The sequence below is a fragment of the Drosophila mojavensis genome, unplaced genomic scaffold (assembly GCF_018153725.1).
Source record: "Drosophila mojavensis isolate 15081-1352.22 unplaced genomic scaffold, ASM1815372v1 contig_277, whole genome shotgun sequence".
NCBI classification, from domain to species: domain Eukaryota; kingdom Metazoa; phylum Arthropoda; class Insecta; order Diptera; family Drosophilidae; genus Drosophila; species Drosophila mojavensis.
In genome coordinates this window covers 4,172,731-4,185,981 of record NW_025318822.1, presented here as the reverse complement: position 1 = coordinate 4,185,981, position 13,251 = coordinate 4,172,731, and the positions used below count along the sequence as shown (strand labels likewise).

The 13,251-nt window shown below is 39.1% G+C and overlaps 2 protein-coding genes and 1 long non-coding RNA gene across 7 annotated transcripts in view; all 3 read left to right on the top strand.

Moving 5' to 3' along the window:
- The window catches only part of LOC6574314 (furin-like protease 1), a 173,644-nt gene that overhangs the window by 127,411 nt on the left and 32,982 nt on the right, over positions 1–13,251 (top strand). The gene's annotated exons all lie outside the window — the stretch shown is intronic.
- On the top strand, positions 247–1,998 carry LOC26527154 (carboxypeptidase N subunit 2). Its single transcript, XM_015167368.3, has one exon. It carries the CDS (start codon positions 360–362, stop codon positions 1,785–1,787), a length of 1,428 nt encoding a protein of 475 aa, XP_015022854.1. The 5' UTR covers positions 247–359; the 3' UTR covers positions 1,788–1,998.
- On the top strand, positions 8,961–10,184 carry LOC122757047. Its single transcript, XR_006356943.1, has 2 exons — positions 8,961–9,091; positions 9,359–10,184. It is a non-coding gene; the product is annotated as an uncharacterized LOC122757047 (long non-coding RNA).

Here is a 13,251-nt window from a genome sequence, read left to right as displayed (position 1 = left end):
ATATATATATATATATATATATATATATATATATATATATATATATATTGTGCTACATAAAACCTAGTTCGAAAACAAAGCGTATGTGCTGCATTTAATTGAATTAAATCAAAAGCAATGTATTTGGGCATTCAAGAGTTTGGACACACGGCATGGGGTTGCAGCCCCTTTGGCTGCCATTGGCTGTGCGATAATTGAAGGCCCGCATTCAGCTTTTGTGGTCCACGAAAACGAATCGAACAAACAGTTGCAAACAGTTGAGCCAGTTGCGCCGTGGCGTGCGCGTCGCTTGGACGCATGCCAGCTAGTTGAGACGCGACTCTCTGATTGAAGTTGATCGGAGTCCTACGTGGAACGGGATGTGGCTGCCACAGCTGCCGCTGCTGTTGCTGGTGCAGTCGCTGCTGCCGTTGCTTTTGGAGCGGCCAGCGTTCGCTGAGGCCAGCGGCGGTGCTGGTGGTCAGCTGCGTCGCATCCGGCTGCAGGATCACTGCACGGCCGGCATTTGCACGGGCATCGATATTGGACGCAACGACTACGTGATCATCTCGCCGACAGCCATCACCATGCAATCGATGCTGACCTTCATCAATTCGAGCATTGCCAAAATACCGCATCTGATGTTCGACACGTTTCCCGATCTGCAGATGCTGCGCATGGAGAACTGCTCGCTGGATACGTTCGAGAAGCCGCAGTTCGAGGGCGCCAGCAATCTGATGAGCCTCTTCTTGGGCAACAATCGGCTGAAGGAGATACCCAAGAATATATTTCTGGGCGCTGACAATTTGGCAACGCTGCACTTAAATCATAATCTGATCAGAGCGCTGCACAACCACAGCTTTCATCCGCTCAAGGAGCTGAAGGAGCTGTCGCTGGCCTACAATCAGCTGGAGCAGCTGCCTCTGGGTGTATTTGGGCTGTTGCGTAAATTGTTGGACTTGAATTTGGCGGGCAATCGGCTGTCTGTGCTGCCGCGCGGTATTTTTGACAAGAATTTGAATTTAACGCGTCTCAGTTTAGCCTCCAATCGCTTCACGGTGTTCGAGTCGGAGCTGTTGAAGCTGCAGCCACGTCTCTCCCTGCTGGACATCTCGGGCAACATATTGAATGAGCTCACCTTGAACTTCTCGCTGCTGGAGCAGGTGCTGGCCCACAGCTGCGATTTGCGGCGCCTCACCGTGTACGGCATCATCCGGGACCTGGATCTGCATAACAATTCCCTGCGGGAGCTGCCTCACATACCGTTGGCCAGCAATGTGACCGGCCTGGATTTGTCGCTCAATCCCCTGGGCAACTTGCCGGGCAATCCCTTGCGTCGCTATACAGCACTGCTGCGTCTCAATTTGTCGGCCACCAACATGCACGAGCTGGCCGAGGATCTGTTCAAGAAGCAGAGCCAGCTGCAAGTGCTGGACATCTCGGCCAACAGCCTCTACTCGCTGAAGATCACGATCTTCGACAGCCTGAAGGCTCTGCAGTATTTCTACTTTCAGCAGAACAATTGGAATTGCGACTTTCTGCAGCTGCTGATGAGTTCGTTTGTTAAGAAGCGGGATATTTCCTTTATGGAGGACATTACGGCACCTGAATTGGTCGACGATTATGTCGATGGCATCGCCTGTTGGTATGAGAGCGACAAAACATCCAAGAGATGCGACGGCAGCAACTCGGAAGCTGCATTGGAGCTGTCCATAGTACGGAATGAGATCAAGGCCTTCACAGAGCTGGTGGAGAAGAAGTTCGTGCGAGTCTACCGCATGCTGGAGGAAATGAAAGCCAGGCTATAAGTCGCCAAGTGGAATCTATATACTATCTATAAATTAATCAAAAAGACGCGCTTCTATTCGCAGGCGTGCACATACATATATTTAATCAATATGAATATCCTATATCTAATCGCAATTTAAGAAATTGTAATAATTGACACAAGCAAGCCACTGACAAACATTTGAATATGTTGAGAACTAACAATAAAGCGCAGTACTCTTTGAGAGACAATCCAATGGGTTTCAATTTACATAGAGAGGGGATCTATAGGGTAGAGCAATAAGAGAAAGAGAAATGAAATAATTGAGTTGCCTATAAAGAGGATCTATTGAACGAATACACTTGACTATGATGGTGTTTAGTTGCGTATTTATAGAGTCTGTACATGTGACCCTTATCTTTTCCTAGCGCACTACCTGCCAGTCGTAGAGTGCGTTGGAGGCATGTATACGATCTTCGTATATTCATATGTTCATGCGTGATCATCTATTATGGGCTGTCTTATAAATGCGACTCTGATTCAAGTCGATGGTCAGTCTTATGGGCAGCATATTTGGGTATATAGTTTTTTAGAGCGGTTTGAGATGAGCATTTATAGATGAGAGTATATTTAAATTATCTCTTAGCTTTCAGCTCTGGAATCTAATAAGACCCTAAGTCTAATAGGCTTTCTTTATATTGATTAGTTGTAATTGTTTCGGGTTTACTTATTTACTCTTTTATTTTACTTTTTTTTAATATTTATAAATGGTGCTCATTATACACATATTCATATAAAATATAAAATATATATTCAATATAAATTCTAATACAAGGTTGGCTTCATCTTAGCCTTCTCTTCAAGTCCCGCATCTCAAGCCCTTCAGCAATTTAACTTTTATGACTATTTTTCATGATTTATTATTATTATTATTTTTTTTTTTAAGCTTGATTAATTATATTATATAATTATATACTAAATATAAACAATTATCATCCTTTTATTGACGTTTTGAGGAAATTGATTAAATTATTACATTTCTTAAAAATTATGTAAGCTGCACTTGCTGTATTTAAATAATTTAATGAATTAAATAAAGTCCTTTGCAAAACCGATTAAGCATATTTCAACAGTTTTTCATGCATCAGCCAACACACACACACACACACACACACAAAGCAAGTATTTAAATAGCTTATCATATCAAATATATATGGCGGAAAATGATGATAAAAAATGTTTATATATATATTGAATTGAATATGCCATCAAATATTTATGATCAGAAATGTTGAAGAGCAAAAACAAATACACTTTGCCATTATGACAGGCTATCTGCGAAGCAGAGACATGCGACATATACATATATGTACGTGCATATACATATATATATGTATATAATGTAATGAGAGTTGGTATGGAACTTCAAACCGACAAAACTTAATTAAATGCAGACAGTGTGTGTCAACACATAAAAAGAGCTTAAACAAGTAAGAAGGCTCCAGTCGAGACTGCTCGACTAGGAGATACCCTGAACCCTCCAAGCTGATATTCTAATCATTCTGCACTTCTTTTATGCACACATACATACACATGCATCCACACGCACGCACAAGCCTGCGCTCTGCTAGCTGCGCAGTAAGCAGCGACTGCGCTTGGGCTGCGCTGCAGTGTGGGCAATATTATGAGAATTTATTTGTTGAATAATTTCTTTTGTAGACATACGATCATAATGAAAATTTTAGAGTGTAATCATATGGTGAATATATGTGTACATTCCAAAGCACAAGTCTCTAGTATGCGTTTTTTACAAATTGGGGGAGAAGGGGGCGTGGTATCCAAAATCTGTAAATTACAAAATCTTTGTATCAATTAACTTTATATACAACGCAAATTTGAAGACTCCAGGTCTAAAAGTGTTTAAATTAGGCTGAAAAAACAAAATCAATTTTTCGATTATTCTCGATAAAAAAGTTATCGGATGATTTATCGAAAAAATAAAGCAAACTCGTACTGCGTATGGTACACACGAATATGCATGCCAAATTTCAGCTCTCTAGCTCTTATAACTTCTGAGATCGACGCACTCATACGGACGGACGGACGGACGGACGGACAGACGGACAGGGCTATATCGACTCAGCTCGTCACGCTGATCAAGAATATATATACTTTGTGGGGTCTGCCACGCCTCCTTCTGCCCGTTACATACTTTTTCACAAAACCATTATAGCCTGATTTCCCATTTTCAATGGGTTCAGGGTATAAAAATTATAAAACACAATAAACAAATATTTAAAACGTTTCATTTTTATGAGGTGCCACACAAAATAAAGCTGCAATAAAAAATTGCAAAAAAATAAAATTATATATATTTAAAAATATTTTTATTGTGCATTTAAACGAATATTAAAATTTGCAGTCACACACGCTTATGCATCGCTCTTTCTCTGTCTCTCTCTCTCTCTCTTATATATATATATTTATATAGATATCCGTTAGCTGTGGCTAAAAAAGGTTAATTTTAATCTGCGGTTAAAGCGGAAATACACATGAACAAATATTTGTTGTGTTTGTTAGGCATCATTTGACACGAAATTAAATAAACATTTTTATGATGGAATTTAGTCAGCTATTGGCTGCGCAGGATTCTCTGGAATTAAACTAGACTTTAATATATCTCTATGCATCTATATAGCTAAGAGACGACTTTCGTAAAGTACGCTTTATTTGATTTGGCAAGTTTAACTAATCTGTTCTCTAAGTCCATAAGTGTTTAGCCTCTCACTCCCTTCTCACCCGCTCACTTCGCTACGCTTCAATGCAGCTTTTGTAGCTCTCAACTTGTTTCTGCTAGAGTTTCTTTAACTGCCTGCACTTCAAAGTGGAATAGCAGATTTTAAAGTGTTTGCCCTTAAGATGTTAGTCTTATTCGTTTGGCCCTCGCCCATCGCCCCTTCGCCCCTGGCTTTGTCGCCGTGCACTTGCTGAATATAAGATTTGTTGTTCTAACTGTTGTAAGCAACTTCCGTTTCCCTTATCATCCGCTTTGTTGAACGATGCGACGCGTCGTGGCAACTGTGGCAGCTGCTGTTGCTGTTTACCCAGTTAGCAAAACGTAACTTTAACAACGTTAACGTGCTTACGCTACGCAGCATATGCGCAACAGCCACTAACACACACACAAACACACAACTACACACGAAGATGCACGCCCACATTACGCCCACACTCTGCTGTCAAGGCGACTTGTGTCTGTTTTTAACTAAATTCATTTGGCAAGTTTATGAAAATTGTTGTTGCTGTTGCTATGATTGCTCTTGTTGTTGCTGTTGTTGTTGGTGTTAGTGTTGGTGTTGTTGTCGGTGCTCATTAGGAAAACAAAAGCTACAAGAGAAAACTTTCAGCTCTTCTTTTTTTTGTTGGTTACTTTTCTTGCCACTTTTCTTGCTACATCCTATACCCTGTAAAATGAGTTGAACAGAGTATACGCATTGCAAGCTATTATAATTATAAGCTTTTATTATATATTTCTGTAATAGTTAAACTAATTACAACTTAAAATTCATCGTTTTAGTCTTCCTCGCAAATTTTCAAAAATATATTTCATTTTATAGGGCATCTCTTGGCCGTGCAGAGAGTGCTTCCAACTCCACTTGTTTTTATTGCCGTTGTTATAATTAAGTTGATTTTATTAACCGAATTTTACAAGTACTCTCCAGCCCTAGCTGCAGCTGGCGTTCACACTTAGAGCTGTTGCCTGTTTCACATTTATTGAACTTTTACGCCTTTGAATTATTAATTGTATTGTTTTACAAGTCGCTTGGCACTGCAACAGCTGTGTTTGGGCAGCAACTCGCTCGCCCGTCCCTCTGCCTGGCTCTTGCCTTTAAGTGTGGATAGATCAGATTTCATTAACTGGATTTGGTTTATAGCTAAGTGTGAAGTGTGTACAGATTCTAGAATGTTACGTAATAGGCCAGCCAGATTGACCTAACACCTGAAGGTGAATTGGTCTAGGTGTACACAAAGTCATTTGGTAATCCATTTAATTGGTATATATATTTAATACACTTCCAAGATATTTAGTCTTCTACTCATCGACATTCAATTGTGTGTGTATTTATTTATCCAAATGTTTATTCCGTACACAAACAAATGAGCCATTTTTATGGCTGCTGCAATAATAATATATTTACTGCTTTTACTACCTGAAGACTGCCTCAAGACCCTCCAAAAATAATGCTGCCATAAGATAAGCAATTGGAGTGTTTATCGTAAGTAGGTGTATAAAATTTACTTTAAGCTCTCAAATTATGTGACACATTTCACATGCACTTGTATACAATTATGTGCACATTAGCATATCCATCTCTCCCTATCTCTCTCTCTTTCTGTCTCTCTTTTTGCTTTACAATTAGATGCGCAATTAGGCATTCAAAATGACAAAAAATGCTGCCTACTTTTCGTTGCGCATAAATAAAACTTAATGGCCACAAAAACAGCTGCTTAACCGCTCGACTGCGAATAATAAATGTGGAGTCAAAGACTTGCTGCGACTACTAGATACCCTATAAGCTGGGTGGGAATTGAGTTGATGCAAATGCTACCTATAAATATTTTATGGCTGTATTTTATATATCTTAGCCAATTATTTGGCTTCGTCATCGAACTTCATTTTATAAATAATCCCCTTTCGGATAATTACATTTAAGCAGCTGATTAAGATATCAATAACAAGATTATGAATGTAATACAATAAACTGAAAAGAGGATTCTTCATATATGGAAGAATTAATTCAATAATTCCCAATTATTGCTAAATGTTTAATATAATAATCAATTGCTATTGTTATTGCTAACCCAATGTATATGTAGCATATACCAGATAATTGTACAGATTGCCTCAATTCTGCTCTTGATTTCACAGCATTCAAATTCATTGTTGTCGTCCCCTCCTCCTCCTGCTCCTCCTCGCTCATACCACTTAATTGGCAAGCCATGAATAATATTGTCGTGTATGTGAATGTGCAGGCATATATGTATCTGTATCTGTATCTGTATATGTATATGTATATGTGCACTTGCATATATGCAGATGTGAATGAATGTGCTTGAATGCTTTAAACTGTTGCAAGGTGGGCGGGGCAGTCGAGGCGTATACGCAACATGCGTATGCATAAATTCACGCTTAATTAGCAACACGCCACGCCCATTCGTGTTTTGTGGGAGGTAATTAGCCAATTGCCGCCAACTGGCTGGAATGTGTCTTAAATAATATATAGCATACAGCGCTACGTGTGTGTGTGCGTGCGTGTGTGTGTACACCTTATTACTTTTTCGGCAGCTAATTGCCAAAGGAGCTGTAAACTGAAAAGAAGCTGCGGAAAAAGTGTATTTAGCTACGCAGCGCCAAATTTAATTTGGCCACGCGCCGCAGTTTGTTTTCCGCTGCCTTATTAACTGACTTTTTGACGCAATTATGTTGCCGCTGTGCCGCCCACCTGCTGGCCACGCCCTCTGCTAAAGCTTACAATTCTACAGCGGAATGCGGCACGTGTCTTCAGCATTGCTTTGGGGATTCGCCAGCCAGCACTTAACCATTTGACTGGTGCTGCTCCTGCTGCTCCTGCTGCTCCTTCTTCTGCTGCTGTACGCACGTTTCAACAGCTGCAACTAGAGTTAGACGGTAGTGTCTGTGGTCCGTGTGTGCGTGTGTGTGTGCCCCGCAAACTTTTAACCAAATTGTTTAACTAAGTAGCAAAAGCTCATAAGCACGCAGCACAATGCACACACGAGCTGCGGCCGTAAGCTGCTAGCAAAATGCATTAGACCCGAGTGCGTTTACGAATTTTTGGATACATCGTTTTAATGACAAAAAGTTTTAATGGCCAGCCATAAAGTGGTTTCGAGTAGCGAAGTAAACATTGTAAATTTTACCTTATTTAAGCAATTTAATAAATTAAATCATTCGCTTAAAAATGAAATGCAGTAAATATCCTAAATTTTGTCTAATTTTATAGTAAATTGAATTAATTTAAAAACAAAATTGTTTATTAGCTTTAAAATAATTATAAACTTAAATATGTATTTTTACGACACATCTCATGTAAAATAGATATACTTAAACTTATATATAAATATAAGTATAAACATATTAATTTATATAATTTATAAATATGCACTCCTGTACTTCTGTTTTCGATGTTTTCCATTCAACAATAAAATAAAAGTGCATTGCAAACAACGTTAAGGGAAAGACATTTGCCGTAGCAGAGACAAATTCGCAAATCAATTGAACTGTCCAGGCAAATAAAGTCTGAGAGTGAAACCAAAAGCGAAACAGGTCAAAGAGGAAATATATATATATATTTACATACATATACTATATGTCGGCAGGACATGTGCTTATGCCAAGGCAATGCAAATCCCTACGCCGGTGCAGCTGAGGACAGCAGCTATTCGAATTGGCATTGTACAATTCCCTTGACAGACAAATTGAGGAAACACAATAATGCATTAGCATTTGGCTTCCTCTGCCCCACTCAGCTTACATATATTTTTTTTTTCATTTCTCTGAACTACATGGGAGATCAGCATAAACTATTGCCCACTGGAGCTGACATGACGAATCATTATAGCATATTATGTGATATGGAAAAATAACGAGCAAAATACTCCAAATTTTCAGACAGAGACAAAGAAGAGTAGAGAATGTGTGATTAGATAATGCTCGTCTTGGTTAGCTGGGTTAAAGCTCTGGTTGTTCGCTTACCTTTTGCATTTCGACATGCCATTGGCAGTTGACCAAGCAATGCGACAGCTTACACATACACAAACACACACACACACGCTCACATACACATACAGATATATATTCCACTTCAGTGAACAATGCTTGATATGGAACCCAAGCCAAACGACAATACCCTCATTGTGTTGCATTCGCATGGAATGCGCTGCTGGCATTTGCCCATTGCCTTCCACAATTTATGGCATATCTGTGTGGACTGTGCGTACGGTGTTGGTTAGTGAGTGCATGTGTGTGTGTGTGTGTGTGGGAGTTTGGGGTTGGGTGTTTGCTGATAGCAAGCGTTGCTTGAAAAATCTTATAAATTGCAAATTGAATTTAACGATAAACATCACAGTGCATAGAGCGGACATGATGAAGGACTGAGTTTTGTGCGTCTACACTGAGAGAAATATTGTGCAAAGGGGATTTATTTCAATTAATTTATGCTTACATATAGCTCTAATTCAAATTTGAAATTATTTTGCAGATCTATTTATTATCTTCTCTTTAAATCGAATGCAATGTTAATCCTAACAAATATTTTGTCCAGTGTAAGAGCTGCCAATGCCTTTACCATATTAAATTAAACTGCTCATTGTTATTCCAATGCACTTATCGGGCATCTGCTGCTGTTGCAATCGACACTGATTGTGTTTGACAGTGTAGCTGACATCTTCTCGGCTGGGCTCGAGAGAATGAGCAGCAGAAAACAAGAATAGATAACTCTCATTACAAATGCAAACCAAATATATATACATATATATAAGGCAAATCACAAAATTGATATTAATGTGATTTATTTTTCCATCTCATTGCAGGTGAGTTGTCGATTTGAAGTTGATGTCGTAATATGTTAACCGAAGCATTACGCAAACTAAGAAAGTGCTCTTCGAGTCTGTTTGCATTAGGCATCTGCCACAAGCACTTAGTCTACCCTTGAAGTAGCAGGCATTACATTCAACATTTACAACTACCACGCACACACACACACACGCACGCACTCACACTCTCACACTTTGCAGACAAGCAATTATGTTGTGAAAGTTGGCAGCAGGTTGGGCTGTGCGTGGAGTGTCTGAAAGACTCCCATTGCCGGAATTTAGTTCATAATTTATAAGCCGCCCACGAAATGCCAAAAGCCCGAAAGAGCAACAGAAAAAATGAAGAAAAGAGAGAGAAAGAGACCAGCAAAGAACCCAGAGACAGAGCCAGACAGCGTGACGTTGGCGGCAACACGCCTCCTCCGTGCAGGCGCCCATGCCGAATAACACCCGCCAACAAAAAAGGTTAACAGCAGCACAGCAAGGAAAATCCAAAAGGCAAAAAACCAAATGCGCCAGGCAAAAGTCAAAAACTAACTGCCTTTTGTTAGAGCCGCGCCATGTGGACATTGCGGATGTCTGAATGTGTGTGTGCGTGTGCGTGTGAATGTGTGCAGGATGGGTGTAACGACCGACGTGACAGTGCCCAAACGTATGCATGTGGCTGGCATACAGTCTGTGTGCATACCCTGTAAATAGTGTGATGAAGGTTAAGGTAGGTGCCATGTAGCTTACGTCTGCGGGAGAGTTATCAACACAACTGCAAAGCTAAATCAAAACGGGTATAAGTATAAATAAATTAAAATTAATGTGAACAACAAAATTAGAGGGTATATTAAAAATATATGTGCAACTTTTAAGAGCTCTCATACTACAGTACTCAATTCGTCTTGAGTATTTTTTCTAGGGGTCTAGAACATTACAAATTAAATCTATAAATTGAAATTGAAAATTGAAATAGATCTATACATATTATATGTATTATATTTATTTATGTAAAAAATATATATCTAAAAGAAATAAGCTTGCCTTGAGCTTTGACTTCAAAGTTCATAAATCTTATTAAATAGGCCATAATTGCACCATAATTTTATATAATTAGAATTTATATTTAAATAAAATATAATTAATAACATTTTGAACTGAAAGCAAAGTTCAGTTCAGTTTCAGAAGCAAGCAGAGCAAGGTAGTGTAAAAATGACATTTAATGCTGTTCATAAAAATATCCGTTTTTCGTTTAGTTGCGAAAAAAAAGGAATTTATATTTAAAAAAAAAAAAAAAAAAGAATTTCATTAATAATTATTGCTATAATTTACATTAAAAGACACTAAAAATATATTCACAAAACTATAGTAAATTTAAAGTTGGAATTATATAGCCTATCAATGATACGACCAAGCCGTTGGGATTGTTCTATCTGTTAATTTGGCCAACTATCCATATATATACATATATTCAAGTTATAAATAATGAGCATGAGTACAGGGTATTTGAAGGCCTTGACATTTAGTATATACTGTGTGTTGGCTGTTTTCTTTCCAACTGTCTGTGCTTGTCGGGTTTAACCTTTCCCTGCTTGGGCCATATTGTTGCTGCTATTGTTGCTATTAATGTGTTGCTGCTGTTGTTGCTGATATTATTGTCCCTGTTGTTGTTGTCGTTGTTGTTGTGCGTGCATAATTTATTCAGCACACAGACACGCAAACTTTGCTGCTGTTCCTCGTGTTTATTTTTTTTTTTCGAAGTCTACAGACAATGCCGTCCTTGTTGTAGGTATTGTCTCAATTGTTCTTCCTCTGTTTGTTTTTGTTGTTGTTTACTTACAATAATGTAAAGGTCAACTGATTTGTTGGCATTCGCGCCTAGCCTCGACTAGTTCCCGCTGAATTCTCGCACGAGCAAGGTTTTGCTGTTAACTTGCAGCATTTAACGAAGCTTTCCTGTTGAACTGTTGTTGTATTTGTTTTTTGGCCAACTTCTTGAGACTATCAGATAACACACAAATGTGTAGCTCAATTTCTTGGTGAGCGCTCCAACTATCTCTAGAATATCCCACGGGCCTCTGCTCTGGCTCTTTTTGGCACTTTGATCTGATTTACAGAGCTCGCCTGCCACAGCAATTATTCAAAAGCCAATTTCACTCTGACACCCACAAAAAGTGGTCTCCTAAGCGATTTCTGAATTTGCATAAGCCACACCCACAGTCACTATCACACACACACACATACACAGTTACACTCACTTCCATTCTCATTTGCTGGGCCTTGTGGGACCCGAACTTTCGGGCTCGTTTCTGGCAGTCAATTTGTTCAAATAAATTGAATTATGTAGCTTTTTGCGTTGTTGCTATTTTTTTTTTTTTTTTTTTTTCACATAGTTTTAGCTCAAAAATTGTGCAGAGCCATTGGGGAGCAGCTGTTACTAATCAAATTACTTCGCATGTGACATATTTGATGTGTCGTCCCCAGCATAACAAGAGCGGGCGAACAATGTATGCATAAATTTCCATTTGAGTTGCACGAGTATTTAAAAACTTGTATGCGTCTAATTAAGTGCGAAAGTTTCTAAGCAAGAGCGCAAATGTCCATCAATTTTAATGGGGAAAGTCAAATATGAGAGAAGAGAAAATTAAATGATATATATTGAAGCCAAGTGCAAATAAATCCTTAAAATTTTTGGCTGAACAAAAAAAAAACCAAAATTCAAATATCATGCGAAACAATAGCTAATGCAAGAGACTCGTGAGAATCTAAAGCAATTTCAACTTTTTTATGTTGCCCAGTTAAAGAATGAAACAAAATCACATTTGTTATAATGGAAAGCATGTTTCGCAAAACCAGCAAATGACGAAGGAGAGGAGGAGGAGCAGGAAGAGGGAATCTGGCAACGAGTAACAAAACACATGCAGTGCAGCTCAAAACTCATAATGAGATGAGGATTTTTAGCCTCTCCCTCGCCGTTGCCACCCAGCGGAAATCCAATTAAAATTTATGCTGCTTCCGTTTTTTCATTTAGCGAGCAGCCAACAAAAAATAAATGAAAGCCACAAAAAAACGTTGCGAAAAAGTAGCGTTAAGCGTTGAGAATTTTATTGCATTCGCGCTGCTGGATTGCGAGAGCTGAAATCTTAATGAGTTGAACTTGTTGTGCACAACATGTGGTATACGTAATATGCGTATGTGTCTGCCAGCCCCGAAACTTTGTGCGGCATTAAATTTGAAACGTTCAAGTGCATATTGTATGGCCGTTCATAAAATCTCTCAGCCTAATGAAGAAAAGCCAATTGAGCCCCAACCACGATGCGTCTGACTGTCATACGCTGGGCGCCATTTTATGGTCCTTGGCGTTAATGCCTCGACATGGCAGAGAATAGCTCCATGGCTGCTTAATTAGATTTGCTAGACGGCCACTTGACTGGGCCAGCGTGTGTGTGTGTGTGCGAGTGTGCGACTGTGTCTGTGTGTGTGTCTTTGTTGCTGGTTATCAAGTCCAACAAGATACTTGTGGGTCTGAATATTCGGGACGATTTCTATTCTTTTTTCGGGGCATAAAACGTAAGCGTCGTAAACCTTTTTCTTGGCCGTGCGTGAGCAGCGCTAATGGAAATTAATGTAGATGTGTGTATGTATATGATGTGAGGGTGCTGGCAAATTGTTAGGGAGTTGTTAAGTCCTCCCTTGTTAGCTACACCGACTACAAGGCCAATGTATATATATTATAAGTCGTCTAATTGACGGCCCAACAAAGTTAAAGAGCCAAGCTGCGCTAATGCCATTAGGCAAAGTATCAGAAAATGTAGTAGAAGAGAAATTAAAGCCCCAAAATGTGAAATGAATTTATACAGATTTTCACTCAAGAAATAATGATATAACTTATATGAAATATATAT

Excerpts from the sequence above, each read along its gene's own strand:
- LOC26527154 (XM_015167368.3), top strand. The coding sequence starts at position 360 with ATGTGGCTGCCACAGCTGCCGCTGCTGTTGCTGGTGCAGTCGCTGCTG.